This window comes from Heloderma suspectum, chromosome 1 (genome assembly GCF_057233095.1).
Source record: "Heloderma suspectum isolate Gila_16-S chromosome 1, 16-S_ref, whole genome shotgun sequence".
Taxonomy (NCBI): Eukaryota; Metazoa; Chordata; class Lepidosauria; order Squamata; family Helodermatidae; genus Heloderma; species Heloderma suspectum.
This window is the reverse complement of record NC_139458.1, coordinates 353775140-353792920: the sequence shown is the minus strand read 5'-3', so window position 1 is coordinate 353792920 and position 17781 is coordinate 353775140. Positions and strand designations below refer to the sequence as shown.

The 17781-nt window shown below is 45.7% G+C and overlaps 1 protein-coding gene across 2 annotated transcripts in view; it reads left to right on the top strand.

The window, feature by feature from the left end:
- Positions 1-322: 322 nt before the first annotated feature.
- Positions 323-17781, top strand: part of TAGAP (T cell activation RhoGTPase activating protein) — a 71674-nt gene continuing 54215 nt past the window's right edge. Inside the window, exons 1-3 of one of the 2 annotated variants that reach the window (XM_084827934.1) lie at positions 365-488; positions 14627-14715; positions 16311-16481. In XM_084827934.1, coding sequence (XP_084684060.1) covers positions 387-488; positions 14627-14715; positions 16311-16481 — 362 coding nt within the window. In that variant the 5' untranslated portion in view covers positions 365-386. Of the gene's footprint in view, positions 489-14626; positions 14716-16310; positions 16482-17781 lie in introns of both variants that reach the window. The other variant, XM_084827935.1, reaches the window with a different exon arrangement.

Sequence of the window (17781 nt, the reverse complement as noted above, 5' to 3'; positions counted from 1 at the left end):
CAGATGAGATGGACAGGACAGCTAATTTTTAGGGAAGTATTTGTTCACACACACACACTCCTCCTCCCAGCACTGCCTATGAAGCTCTCCCTCTAAAGATGAATGCAAAATTCCTTTGATAGCATGCAGAGAAGTGAATCAAGGTTCTAAAAGACAAAACCATTCCCTTAGAAGAGATGAAGTAATTCAAATAACATGCAAGTTTTTGTTGTTTAATTTGCTAAACTTCCTGGGCCATTACGGAAGCTTTGATTTTGTAAGAAGCTGGCTGGCTGGCCCCTCCTGTTATGTGTTCAAAGCTTGCAGCTTTGTGCAGTGCCTCCTGCTCATTAGGATTAAGTTGAATGGTTAGTCAGGTGTCTTACCTATTCATTTCCAGCTTTGCCATGCATGCACCTGTAAGCTCCTCACACAGTTTGATGTCTAATCCAGTATCCAAGAGTGGAGTGCGAAGAGGAAGCTATGATGATATTACTACAAAGAATCCAGTGAGTACAAGAGCATCAGTGCTAAATATTTTGTCTATTGTGCATCAGAGGACATGGGTATCAATCCAAGAAGGTGGCACTTCATTCTGATTAGTTTACAACAGTAAACCCAGCGTCTTGTGCCTTTAATTAGGCAGAATTATCTTGTGTGGCTTGTTGTTCTTCCGGTAAAACACAATAATAAGCAAAGTTTTGAGCCTTAAATCTCGGAAAATCTTCCAGCTAATGTTTATATCTTGCAGTTGCCATTATCCACATTACACACAGTTGTAGTTTGATTAGTCTATTTGTATTTATTTTAATACTAATTGCAAAAATAAGAATCTAACATATGGAGAAATAGATCATCTGGTACATATGGATAGCTTAGAAGTGCTAATTCAAGAAAAGCACTGTTTGGTTATGAGAGAGTAATAATAGTATATACAGGAGTTTTAAAAAGGATTAGCAAATTTTGTAGGGGAAAGACGGATATCAAGAATTGCTCAATATTCATCCAAATTGCTTAGTGTTGTTCATTGGCAGCCACAGCCTGCGTGGGAGTGGATGGCAGGAATGGACTGCATTCTCATCTACTGCCTCCAACTTACAATGCAATCCTATGTGTCTCTCCTCAGAAATAAGCCTCATTTAGTTCAATGAGGCTTACTCCCAGGTAGGTGTGTATAGGAATGCAGCCTTAGTTGGAATTAAGCCCAACAAAGTAGGGACCAGACAGGCCTCAGTGGCAGGTCATTCCTGGCAGGTCAATGCCATACAGAGGAAGCCCAATTCCATGGCGTTACAGCTGGGGTGGTCAGAAGCTAGATCTCCAGAAGTTTTGGATGTCAACTCCCAGAAGCCCCTGCCAGCATGGCCAGAGGTCAGGAATGCTGGGAGCTGAAGTCCAAAACATCTGGAGATGTACTTTCTGTCCCACCCCATGCCACCCGCTTTGCAGTCCTCATTTTTAAAAGGAAGAAGACACAGAACAGGGATTCTGCCATGAAAGTGAGAGCATACGGAAGCATGAATGGGAGAAGGCACTCTCCAAAGATAGCTTTTATACACAGTTTGGCAAGTAGTAACAGCAATGTTTCTATGGTTTAGGTTAGTTTGATCTAAGGCAGTAAAAGCTGGTCTAGCTTGCTTTTATTGCTATCATTGTTGCCATTGCAGTGTAATCTAATATATAATAGATTAATGGTAGAGCTGGAAAAAGGGTATCCCCCTATTTTAAGTCTCAGCAAAAAAAAGTCAAACATTTAAATGCTGACTTTTAAAAACTTCCTTTCTATATTTATTTGGCAATACAGGAGTATCAACTAGGAAAATATATAACTGTTCGATAAAAGCAGGTTATTGTGCAGATAAATGGGTCCCTGTGTCCAGCATCCAGAAGTGGCCTGTGGAGAAGGCTCCCTTGGCTATATTTGGCTCGTGCACAATGTGCCAAATCCATATTTTGTTGTATGCAGCAATCAGCTGCCAGTCAGGGCCAAACTTTTAAACATTTGGGTCAACGCATTCTTATGATATATCCAAACTAACCTGAAAACTGCCTGTCTGTCTTCCGGGAAAAGATGGCCCATTAGTCTAGGGGCGGAAAAAAGCTGAAAGATACATGAGAACTGAGTTTCCTTCTGAATATTGTGGGGGAAACTGGATATTCACTGAGTTTTAATGGAGTTTTATTTTTCACATCAAAAGGTGCCTTGGGGGGCAGTGAAATTTCCTTCAACAAAGCAGTGCTTCTCCCCTATCCCCATGACATAAATTACAATCCATACCCCTTAGGGATGGATGAAAAATTCATTCGGTCCAAATGTTTTTGCAAACATGCCAAATTTGCACCTCCTGAACCTATATGAGAACTAGAATGCCCTTGCACACCAAAGTCCACATTTTAAAGAATTTTGTAATGACATTTGCAACTCAAGAAATGCACACACAAATGCGTATATTAAGGGAAAATGCACATAAATATGCATTTATTACCGAACCGATTTGGGTAAAATCTCTTGCAAAAACTGTGCAAACTAGGAAAAGTGCATACAAAAATGCATGTATTAGAATTAATGTGCACAAATGTACAGATGAATTGCGGGGGGGGGGGGTGGCCTCATGCAAACCAATTGCAAATGCAAACTTTGCAAACTCATGTAGAACCAGGTCAAAACAAACTTATGGTTAGGAAAATGAGAAACTACATGAAACCAGAAGTGAGAGGTTTTCCCATCCCTGCTGCCCTGTAGCACTTGCCAAGGTAGGGGAAGAAAACATGTGCAGGGCATCCTGCAGAGGGTTGCATCCTTTAAAATGGAGACAATCTCCAGGGTAAAACTTCTCCCTCTCTTGGAAAGAAAGGGCAGGGCCCCACTGTGGACTGCCTCCCTTAAAGCACCTGTACCTGTTCTTAAAGGAGGCGTTCCACAACACAGTGCCCAGAATCATCTCTCTCCTTCTCAGGGCATCCTTTAAAGCAGCAGCTGCTCCTTCCCCATCCCCATTTCATGGGTCCCTGAACAATCACCAAAATGGTGGGGGCTACATGAAACATTGCATGAAAAAGTGGACATGTTTTGGCTCAGCCATAGGGAAAATGCCTTCCTTATGAGCCACCACTCCCAATACATTGTGATAGCCTATTTTACCCCTTAGGCCATGTGCAACGTGGCCTAAGACCCCCCCTTGTGAGAGGCAGGGAAATTCCCAGGAATGAGCTGATGACACCTTGCCTTGCTAATGTTTGTACTTGCTCCAGTGAGAACAACCCAGTTTTTCTGAGCTATATTGAAATGTAGAATCCAGTGCTCTCTCCTTCACGTAGCTTGCTTCTTGAGATATGGGCCAGATGAAAAAACAGCAGGTAGATTCTAAAATTAAAGTATTGCATTAACTGTCACATGGATTGTTAAGTATATGACTTGCTGCCAAGAAATGGGCCTGAAACTCACCTTCTATCAGGTGAGATACTCTTGGTTTGTCTCGTGGGAGAGGGTCGAGAACCCTTTAGCCACCCATCACTTTTGTGCTATCAATTCCTTAGCCCTAACTGCTTTTCCCAGTTGGCTTTTACTCTAGGACAGGGAAGAGGAACCTTTTTCAGCCAGAGGGCTGCATTTCCTAGTGGCTAACCTTCTGGATGCCACATATCAGAGGTGAGCCAGTTCCCCTGCAAAAAGGAGTGGGGTCAAAGGTAAAGTGGACAGGGCCACTCACTCTCTCATATACACACACTGGCAGGTTGTTGATCAGATGAGCTTTATAGGACCAGGCAGGGCCCGAAGACAGTCCATGTTCCACTCCTCCTCACAAGTGAAGCTACAAGGGATGCAAAGTGGGGTGGGGTATTCTGACTAGAATCTGTGCAAATCCCTCTTTCTGCCTTCTCCACCAGGAGATTATAGAACAGGGGTGGGTAACTTTGGGGCTCCAGGAGCCACCTTCCATCCCCTGGACCCCCACCCCACTCTGGGGCTACAGTCCTGTTGCCGCCACACTGGTGAAATATGGCAGCATGGCAGTGGCAAAAAAATAGTTTGCTGCTGAAATTTGCCAGCAAACTGCTACAGATCCTTAAAAAGGACAAATTTAGCTTGTCCTTTTTAAGACTCCTTAGTGGTTTGCAGCTGAATTTTGGCAGCACACTGCCATTTTTTCCCCTCATCACACAGCATGGCAAGGGAAATTTCAGTGGTTCAGCCAGGGCCGTAGAAGAGAAGATGGGGCACATGCGTGTTGTCCACCCCAACTAGAAGAAGCCTTGGGTGCTTGGGGGGGATAATTTATCCAAAATGTCTATCCTGCCACTCCCAGAATCAGAGTGTGGTAACTCCTCTTCCTCTCCAAGAAGTCTGCAGAGAGGTCTGGTGAATTTGCGGGTTATGAGCTTGGCTCAAAGATATTCTGAAAAGCTGGAGGAGTCTGAGGGCCACGTCATAGTACCAGGGGTGCCATCCAGGGGCGGGCAGGATAGCAGGGAAGACTCTTCTGCAGTGCAGACACCAGCACTGGCCAATCAAATCCTTGCTTAATGGATCTAATCCTTCAATACAAATCACATTGCCCTTTCCCATATAGGCTTGTTTTCTCTGCCAGTAAAAGAGGCCAGGAACTGGCAAAGATCAAGAAGCTAGCAGCACACATATTGGCTAGAAGTCAGTACATTTTCTTCAGAAGTTCTTCATGAGTGCCAATGCAGGGGGTAATTAAAGAAGAACAGTACCTCGTGGGAAAACCAGTAGATGAGGCTCATCGGACAGGACAGGCTCTTCTGGTGCCAGGACAAGGAAGGAATAGGTTTGTTGTTGTCCTATATGCATCTGTGACAAAGTACAACTTCAAGGGACGAATAATCCCCATGCTCTACCAAGCACACCGTGGAATGCATTTAACTCTTTGCTTGTTAGCCAGAGATGCATCTGCTGCATACAGTCCAGCAAAACACTCTTAGAATGAGTTATTTTCAGTGAGAATATCACAGCGTTCAGCAGTTCTTTCTTTCTTTCTTTCTATCCTGCCTTTTTTCCTCTTGCAAAGAACCCGACACGGCTTACATAGTCTCCTCTTCATTTTATCCTCACAACAACAACCCTGTGAGGTAGGTTAGGCTGGGAGTCAGTGACCGGCCCAAAGTCACCGAGTGAGCTTCATGGCCGAGTGGGGACTTGAACCTGGGTTTCCCAAGTCCAAGGCCAACACTCTAACCACTACACAACACTTACTCCTTCCTAGCCCATGGGTCCAAGGCAGCTTCCAGCAATTTCATCGACATATAGCTCAGTTCCCAAATGACTCCCAGTCTTAGGGTGCGGGGCTGGCGTCAAGGGTTGGCATGGCTGAGTGCCTGTCGAGGCTCACAGCCTTGCAGGGGGCACATTACTGACCCTCAGAGCCATCTGTCCCTGCTCTTCCTCCTGGCAGTTGCAGCCTATTCACCTGTCCTCTCCAAGACTACAAGCAGGGATAAGAGCAAGGAGAAGGCACAGCAGACTCTGCTCGCTTTGCCCTGACAGAGATTAAGCCCAGAGGGAGTGCACAAGTAAATGAGCAGTAGCAACAGTGGCAAGGAGGGGGCCCCACTGAGTGCACTTGGCCCAAAGGCCTTCCCAAAATCAGGAGCAGGGCAGGCACACCGTTAGGGTGCATACAGGCCTACTTGGACACCGGAGGGCATGCAGGCTTCTGAGTATCCAGAGCAAAGTAGTAGGAGCAGAGAACTGAATGAGAGCTGTTAACTGAGCAAAGGCCCAGGGCCAGATTGAGGCCTTATATTCTTGCTGTCCCTGATTCACCAGCTGAAGTTGAGTCTGTTTCTTCATGGGCTACAGCTGAGACCTCCTACTCATAAGTAGACCCTTCCTCCTGCATAAAGGGACCAAGGCTATTTGAGCACCCAGGCAGGTGCTCCAGTGATGACTCTGTGTCCCAACTGGTCCATCACTGCCAACGCTCTGGACGCATGGATGCTCCGGATGGATGAGGGAGGAGAGTCAGGAACCCTGGTGGGGCTCAGGATGGGGTCAGAGGGATTTTTGTGGACCTCAGGTGAGCCATTCCTGCAATGGGACTCCTCGGGTTCTCCCATGTCTTCTGTGGGATGCCTTGCCCCATGTCTTGCTGAGGAATCCAAATCCTCCTCCTCCTCTGAAGAGGTCTTCCATAAGTTTGGGTTGCCCAGGAGCCTGACACCATACTACAACAGCGGACCCCAACTTTTGGGGGTGGCTTAGTGGTTAAGACGCTGAACTGCAGACTGGAAGGTCGGCAGGTCAGCAGTTCGAGACCCGAGTGCTGCGTGACGGAGTGAGCTCCCGTCTTCAGTCCCAGCTTCTGCCAACCTAGCAGTTCGAAAGCAAGAAATTGCAAGTAGATAAATAGGTACCGCCTCGGCGGGAAAGGTAACAGCGCTCCGTGTACCTCAGTGTTCAGTCATGCCGGCCACATGACCACGGAAGCGTCTTTGGACAGCACTGGCTCTTCGGCTTAGAAACGGGGATGAGCACCACACCCTAGAGTCGGACACGACTGGTTGGGGACACCTTTACCTTTACCTTTTTTAGGCACATTTGAAATTTGGAGAGTGTTGGGGGCACCATCACAAAATGGCTGCCATGGGGCATGCCCGTTCATGAAATGGCTGTTGTGGTAGGCATGGCCAGTCACAAAATGCCCCTTTCACAGAAGGCATGCTGGTGTGGCTAAAAGACAAGTAACCTGAGTACAAGGCAGAGGTGAGATCTGAGCCCTCAAGCAAAAAAAACTCTCCTAATTTGAACCTACATTAATAGCATCACCCTAAAATCAATTTCCCCCAAACACACACACCATGCAAAGCACACACAAACTCACATGAGAAGAAAAACCATGCCCCAAACACAGACACCCTACACAGGAGCTCCTACCCCACTTTTCCCCCTTGATTACCCAACACCCTGGTCAGCCCCACCCCATGATCCTTACCTTAACCCCACCATGATCATGCCACCCACCCACCCCATTGTTCCCACCCACCTGCCAAGCATACCTGGCTGCAGCGTGGGCCCTTTCCACTTCTTTTTGGTTTAACAGGTAGTTGGAACCTGCTGTCCTCATTTCCTAAGAATGGTGGCTGGGAGGCTTTGCAGTGTGCCACAGCTGCCAGATTTATTTTTTAAATTAAATTATGTTTAAATTTAAAAAAATAGGTGGGGATGGAGGGGTGCCAAAAGAGGTTTCTGAGGGTGCCCTGGTGCCTGTGGACCCCAAATTGGGGACCCCAGTGCTGCAGAATGATCTCTACTTTCCCCCACATTTACTCCTTGATTGACATATATAGAGCCTTTCTACATGAGGCTTTTATTGTGCACTCCTGATTGCTCACTCACAGCAGTTTGTGGGTCCTTTACATGATGTTGTCATCCTTCAGCACCTCTCCCATGCTTTGCCACCATTATTGCATTTTTTTTCCTTATTGGGGGAAGTGTGGTATTTTTTCTCAATGTCCTCTATAAAGTCATAGAAATCCTGTGTAATTGTGCAATTCTGCTATACTACAACACTGCCTAGTGGTTGTATAATGGAACATATAGAAAGGCAGAGAAAGAAAACCCCCAGCAAAACAAAATGTGTAAAGGAGCCAATCTTAATCCCACAAAGAATCCAGAAGCAGAAGCCTCGGTAAAGGTGTGGGTTAAAGCTTCATGTAGAAAAGCCCATAGAACCTCTGGATCAGATTCTGAGCACATCTTCCTCTTTACCCCTCCACCCACGCTTCAGGCTTCTGGTTTGTTTGTTTGCAAACCCTTTGCATGTTTATCGGCTGAGGTGTTTGCTCCACGCTTTAAAGTTGCGATGCTTTTATTAATGGGTTTTTAACCCTTTAAATATGACTGAGAAGGTGGGGGAGGTGCTTTTGTGACTGACCAAAGTGCCAGTCAATTGGCTGTATGCACAGCCTGATTTGAGAAGGCTGGGGAGGCAGCTTCATGACTGACACAAGGGCTGGCCCATCAGTGCAGTCCAAATCTGAACTTCTGCTGAAAACTAGAACAGGTCGTCCTCCAATCTCAGAAGGTTGTATGTGTGTCCAAACAGGCAGTGAGTGCACTTCTACAACAAGCTCACAGCAAATATTCTGTATATCTTTATCTATGTACACTTAAGTACTGGGTTTGGAAACAAAGGAGGCAAAGCTAAAAATACTTCCCACTCACGCTATTGTTCCTCTTAGCCCAAAATAAAGCTGTCTCCCAACATACGCTTTGTTCTTGTTCTGTTCACCTTACCATGCCTGAAATGGCTTCCTGGAATTCTGTCATGATGTCACATTTCACTTCCTCCTTCAAATCCCTCCTACGAACTCACCTTTCCTGTACAGCACCCCTAGATTCACCCTCATCCCCTCATCTTCATTCCCAACCACAGCAACGTTAAATCTGTGCAACTGAAGTTGCTCATATTCACCTGCTTAATCCATTTCCACCAATCAAGGAACCTATGCATTTCATCCAAGATGGAGGTAGTTCTGAGTAACAGCTGGACGTTATTTTTTCAACCATTGTTTTCTTCTTTCTTGTTCCCAGTAGTTCTAGAGGCAGATCCAGGTGAAACCTGAAACCACGTCACCTGGTACTGCCGAATGCCTGCAAACCCTCCTCCCCCATTTCATCTTAAGATTCTGACCACACAGACATCATGTTGATCAAGTTAGCCTTCCCCTCCTATTTCCACAGCACCACTTGCTTTTTGTAACATCTTGCCCGATGAAGCGATCTGGAGATCCCAAAAGCTCGCACATTTTTGTGACCTTTGAGTTGGCCTAATAAAGTTATTACACTAACATGGATTTTGGAATATTTACTCGTTCTTGCCTTAGGCATGGCCTTTTCTTCCATCCCCTCCTTTTCCTCTCCCCACTGTCAAACTGTAGTCTGTCCTCTGTGGGCTGTCTGGTGCATAAAAATAACTTCAGTAACTTCTTTTTCATTGATAATTTTGCTCTGCTCTATGCAAACGCAGAAGGAAAACTGACACAATGCTCTCTTTCTACGGACCGATCTACACTGCGCCTGCCATCGCAATGAATTTGGTGTCCCGTCGGGTTAAACGCTCTTGCATTAAAACGTGATTATCCACACTCACCCATTTTCCCCGTTGCGGTGCTTCATTGAATGTGCAAGCTCAGTTCACACTCAGTTCACACTTGAGCACGGTGCTGTTTTCCTGCTCTTAAAGACAGTAGCTCTCATTGGAGGATGAGAAACTCTTCCTGTTCCTGCTGATTCCACCCCCACCATGCTCACAGCTCTTGACGGCCCCATGTCTTCTTCTGGCTACTGATCGCATAGCTTCCTCAGCACTCAATGTTTCCTCAGCAACAAGCAAAGGTTTCTCATTTGAAGGTATAGAACAACCCCCTGCTCAATGCAGGAAGCCTGATTCCCAGGCGGTCGCCCATCCAGCTACTGACCGGGGCCAACCCTGCTTAGCTTCCGAGATCAGACAAGTGTGCGCACATCCAGCCCTTTGCTTGTTGCTGAGGTAACATTGAGTGCTGAGGAAGCTATGCGATCAGTAGCCGGAAGATGACATGGGGCCGTCAAGAGCTGTGATTGGACAGGAGGGAAATACAAACACCGCCATATATGGACAGGCAGGGGAGGGGACTACGAACAGATACAGTAGCGAAGGCGGAAAATCAGAGCACATTAAGGGGAAATACCAGGATATCAGGCTATTGAAAGCGGGAGCACGGAAGCGGGAAATTCCGGTTCCAATTCGAGGCAGGTACTGCATAGTGTGAAAGACGGACGGTGAAACCTCATTGGAAGCAAAAAAAACCTGTAAGTGTAGATCGGCCCTACTACATTACAAACTAAGGACCATTCTCTCTTGCAGAAGTCAATTAGAAATGTGTTCTGTTGAGAGATACAAAAGAACAGGCAATCATCAAGACAGCCTTTGAATAACAGAACTTGATTAGAACGTAACTTGACTGAAAGTTCTGTGTAGCAGCAACCAGTTACAGATGCCAGACAGGTCCAAAAAAGGCACTGACTTTGAAGCAGTGTGCTTCCTGGTGTACATAACAAAAGGAGAGCAGTAAACACCTTCTCAGGATTGGACGGTGATCTGGCCTGTTTCTTACTGGCACATAAAATTCTGGATATGTGGCAGAGGAAGTGACCCAAAACCAAAGATGAAAAAAGACGGAGAAAAGTTCTTTTTAATTTTAGCTGAATCATGTCTTTCTGATCAAGCCAAAGTAAGGGACAGTGTGTAGCTACACATTGCAAGACTAGGTAGAGGCCTAAATGGAATTCCGAAAACAATATGTTGGCTCCTGGAACATTCTCACCTCAAAGGAAAGAAGAGACAGGTCAGCACTTTTCTGGAAGCTGCTTAATCTTCACTATCAGTTCAGCAATGCCTACAGAGGGTGGTCAAGGAAGGTCAAACATCCCCTCTCTTACAGTGCAATTCTACGCATGCCTACTCAGAAGGAAACTTCCTGGGACTTGCTCCCGGGTTAGTGTGTATAGCGGGGTGGGCAACTTGTGGCCCTCCGGATGTTGTAGGTCTGCAATTTCCATCAGCCCTAGTTATCATAGCCCATTGGGAGGGATGATGGGAGTTGCAGTCCAACAACAGCTGGATGGCACCTAGTTGCTCACCCTTGGTGTATAGGATTGTAGCCAGGCAGGGCAATTGTAAGTGGGGTGGAGAATGAAGTGGCAGACAATCCACCACTTCCAAAGGCCTGCCGTGCAGGAAGTGTGGATAGGGGTGGGGCTTCCTGGAAAGAGGCCTAGTTGATCTAGGGGCAGGCAACTAGCGGTTCTCCAGATATTATTAATAATTATTATGTTCTTATTCTTATATACCACTTAATATAATAACATCTCTAAGCAGTGTACATACAAATATTTAAAAATCACATTTAAAATACACTATTATAAACAATTTCAACTGCAATAACAATAAAAGCAATACAAAGGAGAGTAAGATAGAACATTATATGATTAATTACAATTAATTAACTAGAAGGCAAAGAAAGCCTGGGTGGGCGAGTGTGTTTTTAGGAGATATTTGAAACATGCCTAATTTTTTGCCTCCTGAACTGCATGGGGGAGGGTTTTCCAGCGGATGGGCACCGCCACCAAGAATGCTCACCTTCGAGATATTATGCAGAGACATTCTTTTGGTCATGGAATGACCAGCAAGGCCTCCTCTGAAGATCTTAAAGGTCAGCTGGGTATATAGGGGAAGGCAATCTGCTAGGTTTCCTGGTACCATGTTGTTTAGGCTGCAACTCCCATCATCTCACACCATTGGCTCTGATGGCTAGGACTGGTGGGAGGGCCACAAGTTGCTGCTCGTGACCCAGGCTGGCATAGTTGATGGGCCTGATCCTGGGCTTTTCCACAGACTTTTCCACAGGTGTCCTGGGACCTCTGTGGGAGACATTCCAAGCAGAAGCTGGTAAACTACCCAGAGAGCTTCAGCTATTGGGTGGTATAGAAATGAAATGAAATGAATGAAGGCACACTTCCATCCCATTCTAACCCTCCTCAACCATCCATCCAAAGGGGATAGTTGCACTCTTAGTCTTTATTCTATCTTCCATGCCCCACCCATTTTCTTGCAAAAAAAGGAAAGAAAGAAATAGAAGCATGTCAGTGCCTGGGTCGATTCTAAGAAAAATTCTGAGGAGATTTTTAATCCCATTATTTTGTGTCATTATGCAAAGCGATTCACATTCAAGCCAGGTATAAAACAACCTCAGATTCCAGATGAGCTGCTCAGTTTGCCAGGCTGGCTTCTAAAACCCTTGATCATGTCAGGAAGTTTGTGAGTGGGGATTGGGGAAAGATGGCTTACTATCAAGCGTTTCACACCTGCTACAGAAGAGGAAGCCTTCACTCCCCTCTTCATAAAGGCTGTCAACCTCTAGTTCCATCGCTAATAATAACAACGTATTTTGTTTTGTCGTGGGTGCAGGTTTCAGACAAGAGGCTTTTTGGTTTTAAAAGCAATCAGCCAATCTAGTCCCATGAGACACCCTGGTGCATCAAAGGACTTCCTGCTTTCATAAGGAAGTTGGGCTGTCTATCTGTTCATTTGTCTCCTGGTGCACTATTTCCTTGCACACTTGCTATATTAGCCCTACAAAGGGAGAAAGTTATCGAGGTTAAATGACAAAGGGATGCATAAACCTACATCAGTTTTACTCCTGATGGTTTCACAGAAACCCCTCTCTACCTTGATATATATCTGTTTAGTGTCTGTTTATTAACCTCCTCTGACGTGGGTGTTAGTCACTTCAAAGTGGTTCAGAAAGTGACAGATATGTGGGCAGCTATTCACTCCAAATGTCATGCTATTGTAATGGCCCCAACTCCTCATTTCACTGAAATTATTTTCACTTTTTTAAAACCTACCATCTCAAGCTGTTTTAGAAGGTTGTCATGTGGGATTAGGCCAAAAGCCTGGATAAAATCTATTACACTGTGTTGATTGCATTCTTCCTTCTATGAAAACTGACAAATGATCAAAGAAGAGAAGCATATTATTCTGCCATCATTTTACATCATTTTATGTTTACATTTTCTTCAAGTGTCTATAGATCAATCATGTTACGCATTGCTCTAAATCTAACCCTCTGAGTCTTCTGTCTGCCTTAGGACCATTTCTCCTCAAATATAATAACCAGTATTTCTGACATTTCCCTAGAAAGCACCTTGACTGAATTGTTGGATAATGTTTTGGTTAGAAGCTGCACAGTTAACCAATTAAACAGACATTAATCAGTTGGCAGCCACTACAAGACAAATATATAGATACGGTTGGATCCAACAGTCACATGAAAGAAAGCCCGCTTGTGCAATGTGATTTCCACTAGCACAATGGGACTTCCCCTCTGTGCATGCCCCAAATCTGCTCCAAAGGGTTCCTCCAAAGCAGATTTGGTGGGGGTGGGCAAGGATGCAGTGGGGAGGGAAACTCTGTTCTGCTAGCAGATGACTAGCCTTGGATCCAACTCAGAGAAGTTGAAAACCACATGATGTTTTGTTTTTTTTAAGGTCCTATTAGATTTGGTTTAAATAGGGATTTTCAGCATCCTGACATGACTCAGCCAATGCAAGCTCCTCTAGTAGACAACTCTGGGGATAACTCATATGTAACTAAGGCATCACACTGGTAAAGTTGCAGCAGAACAGGCTTGTGTCAGCATTCTGTCTTCACACAGCTCAGTTACAAGAATTTCTCAGCAGACAAGCTCTCCAAAATGCATGTACTTTAGTATCAGTAACTAATAATATTATGAAAACTAAGGTCCTTGCAGTCTGCCCACTCTGCTGTGAAACTACAAAGTGTAGGTGAGCTCGGCTTTGACACGTTCTTTGCTGAACAATAGTTGGTGGACTTGTAAAGCATTTATGAGAATAATGAGTCAAAAACACCCCTTACATTCAGAAAAAGTGCTCCTCTCATTTACTGAAAAAATCAAACATAATAAGCTTGTCTTATACCATTAACCTTTATTTGCACAGGCTTCTGTGTTAACAGCTTTTGATGCATTTGCAAGGATTGGAACTTGCTGGATATTCATGGTGTCTGGATCTCCAGGGCTTGAACCAGTTGTCATGAACCCAAACTCCCAGCGGCAACTTGGACACAAATGTGTCAATGGGACCTTTTTTAGGGGGGAGGGATTGCAATGCAAATTGCAGGCATGCCCCACCCCCACCCCGATCTGGCCCACAGCGGAGGGGACAATGGGTTAAAGCCCTGGATCGGGGGGCCACACTAGCTGTTTGTCCAAAAAACCCAACCCGGGACTAGGTCAGACCTATGCGACTAACACCACGTGTAGTTTTGCCCTCAGAGGGAAAGGGGCCTAATGAGTCAGAAAGTGCAGTAGCAGAGATTGCAGAGTCATTGGATTGGGATCCTGACATCAAGGCTGAGTCCAGCAACTGGGGATCTCGCCAGCCAAAGATCCCATAAACCACAGTTCCCCAATCTGGGTATCCTCCCTGCAAAGAGCCTCATGCTTCACCAAGCCTAGTCATCATTAGGCAGCACGCAGGGTGAAAGATAATGGACAGGCAACAGAGTATCACGCTCCAGGCCAGAAGGCTGCCCCTTTAAGGCACTTCCTTCCTCAGCAAGGGGGTGGTGCCTGGGATGGGTAGTCAGGTCTAGGGAGTGTACAAGACCAGGATACCTAGCAGACCACCTTCCCCTATATCTCCTATATACACCCAGTTGACCCCTGAGATCTTCTGAGGAGGCCTTGCTGGTTGTTCAGTACAACATTCAATAGAATGTCACCAAGTAACAGCACGTAAGTAGTGGCATCCACTCTCTGGAACACTCTCCCACATGTGATTCAAGAGGCAGAAACTGTGGCACGCTTCAAATGCCTCCTGAAAACATACTTGTTCACAGAGGCATTCCCTGACCTGTAATGGATTGTGTCACTGCCTGCTTTATTGTCATCTTGCTGTAAAGTTTTTAATTACTTACTATTCAATATTGTTTTTATATTGTATTATCTAAACATTTTAAGGTGAACTGCTTAGGGATTTTTTTAAAATATTAAGCTCTATAGAAGTATTATAATACATATGTAAATAACTCTTGTGCGTGTGCATACTGCTTTGTTTAAGCTCTGGAAGAACCTCCCTCACCGTCGAAGTTCAGCTCCTTCACTTGTGTTCAGTAAAACCTTGAGCAAGTCCTGGTTGTCATCAAGCCGGTGAGCCAATTTCTTAAAACATGAGCAGATATGGTAGCCTAGAACAGGAGCCCCAGGTCATGATCAACCAGTTTCTCAGTGCTTTTGGATAAAAACACTTAAACGACACTGAAGATTTATGAGAAATAGCAAAATAGACTTGGTGGCATGCTTTCCCTTCAGAGTGTCTAAAGGCACGATCCTATGGCTGCTAGTCAGCACCTAGAAGGCCATAGGATAGGTCAGTTTCCAGGCCTGGTTCTCAGAGAACCGACCCCCACCCCCTCCTGCACTGCCTCATAGGCAGTGTGGATCGGCCCCGTGCTCATAAGAGCAGCACAGAGCGGCAAAAATTGGGTGTTCCCGGGGGCTGGGCGGGGAGGTCAGAAATGCTGGTACAACACATCTTATGTGTCGTCCAGCCACCGCTTCCCATGCTCCAAGGTCCCACAGCTAGATAGCCGAAATCAGCTGTTTAACCGCAAAAGCAGGGCGGGGGGAGCAAGGAGGAAATCTGCTCCTCCCCACTCCTCCTGCCCTGCACTGTTGCCCCCAGGCTCAGAGGCAACCATCAATCCACATAGGATTGTTCTCTTACATGCTTTTCTTCCTTCAATCCCACTTTCACTTGTAGGCTACAATCCGAGACTGACCTGGGAGGCCGTAACCCCTTCCCCTGGGCCCCTTTCCTCCAACCAAGGATCATTTGGTGGTTCGCTAGCTTTTGTGCATTCCCCCTGCCCAAGTCTAAAAGGTTGAAATGCCTCTCCCAAGGTTTTGTTACTGGCAGCTTTAAGCTAGAATGGGCTGGTATTTTTGGCCTCACTCCTTTTGCCTTTGGCCTCACCCCCTTTTGGCTCTTCCCAATGTGACCCCCAAGAGCTTCATCAAAACTGAATGTGGGCCTCAGGGTGAAAGGGGCTCAACACCCCTAGGTTTATGTAGACAATAATTTTAGGTGTGCATGGCAGCAAAGTAGGTTTCTATTGATTGCTTCTGCTTCCTTTCCTCCCTGTTTGTGCTCCATCTAATCCTTGTCTTTGCATTCTGTTTTTAATAAAGCCAAGCCAAAAATTTCTTAGAAGACGTTTTCTGAGAATATTTCTGGGTTTTTTCTTGTTCTCATTTTCCCTTTGCAGAATTTTCTCCCGATATTCTCCACCATTTTTTTTGTGGTGGCCACCATTCCCCTCACCCACCCAATGCCCTTGAATGATACTATCTCTGGAGCATTGTGGAGGATGCAAAATGGTGGCGAGGCTCTAGTTGCTGTGGTTGCCACTAACAGCCACACCCCAAAACCAAAAACTAAAGTATGAGGAAAAAAGAAAAGTTGTGTTACTGCCACTGCGAATGGTGAGCCCCATGCCCAAGAAACGGTTGGAGAATTTCTCCTCCCTCCTTGAAAAATGTGCTGAAATGGTCCCCCTCCACAAATCAGATGGATAAATTTCTAGAGCCATTTGCACATGGTTCTATTTTACGTTTAATTTTCACTGTGGCATAGCAACTATTTTAATCACATCATTCACCTTAAATTCCCTGGGACACACAGAACTGCTGCTCAGCCTGGCTCTTAGGTATGAAAAGATTAATCCTACTGTTTTGTTTTCCAGAGACAAGCCACGTTGCTCAGCACCTGTCGAGCAATGTCCTTTTGTGCTAGGCTTGAGCAATGGATGTTCAGAACTGATCTTCACAGAGAGCGTTCTCATAAGAGAAGGCCTGAAGACCAGAGAGAGGCATCTTTTCCTCTTCAGTGACTCACTTGTTGTTGTCAAGCTAAAGTAAGGCTATAAATGTAACCTTCTGAAGTTACCCTCACTGAACTAACTTTGGGTTTGCTTGTATGGAGGTTTCTGTCTTCCCCACCCCGCTCTATCACAAGTAGCCTGCCCAGGATTAATATCAACAAATTAGATAGCCATGTAATCCCCTCATAGACACTGCTTATATGGATTTCACACCTGTATGGTACTTTTAACCTGGATTAAAGCATGCCCTTTTCAAATTAGCCATAATCATCTCCTCAACAAGGCTGCCAGCTTCTGAACTGATGTTTTAACAGCTTCATGGTAGAGAATCTCTCAAGTGTAGCTTCTTCTAACATTGCTGAAACTAGAGCTGAGCTGAAATGTCTCATTTTGAGAGGATTTCTGAGATTTTTCTTTTTCTCACCCACCAGCATCCTAGAAAAAGGCCTTTTTACAGATTTTTCTCCAAATGTTTTCCACCGTTGTGTGTGTGTGTGTGGTGGCCATCATGTTCCCTTCTCAATGCCCTGGAACGGGACTAGGTCCAGGGCATTGTGGAGCATGCAAAATGCCGGCCAGCCTGTAAAGACAGTGGTTGCTGATGCCCCTTACAGAGGCAGCAAAAAAGATAAACCATAGGAAAAAAGAAAGAAGCAATGCTATTGTCACTGCTTATGACGACTCACTGATGAGCCCCAAACTGTTGGAGAATATCTTTTTCCCTGGAGAAATTCAGTGAAACCCTCCCTCGCTCAGTTTCTCTGCCTACAAATAGGGTGGAGAATTTTGAGAGGCCATTTGTATACAGCGCTAGCAAAAACTGCACCTGTTGAACTGCCATGCAGCTATGGAAAGAGCAGTAGGCCACTCCAGATCAGGAGCCAGCAGTCCTATTTCCCAAAAGGGCTAGATCAGGAGTGCACAACCTTTTCACAGCCTAAGGACTGCATCGGGTGTCAGCTGGGTGGCCAGGGCTGCAACACATGTTCACGCACATATACACAGGTAGATACATTCATGTGTACACACGTATGCATACATGCGTGCACACCCTCTCACACCTTCTCAGACCCACGCGCACACTTCAGGGATCACCGGCAATCTGGGCTGCGTGGGGATCACTGGGGGCGGGCAGAGGGTACAGCCTCCTTCCCACCCCAGTGGCCCCAACCTGACCACCGCATCACCATCTCCATTAATGGCAGTAAAGCAGCGATCCAGGCTGCTTCAGGGTCACAGGGGAAGGAGAAGGCTGCAGCTTACTCCCTGCTGCCGCAAACCTGACCTGATCACTGCTTTAGCGCCGCTCTTAGCAGAGGTAAAGAAAGCAGCA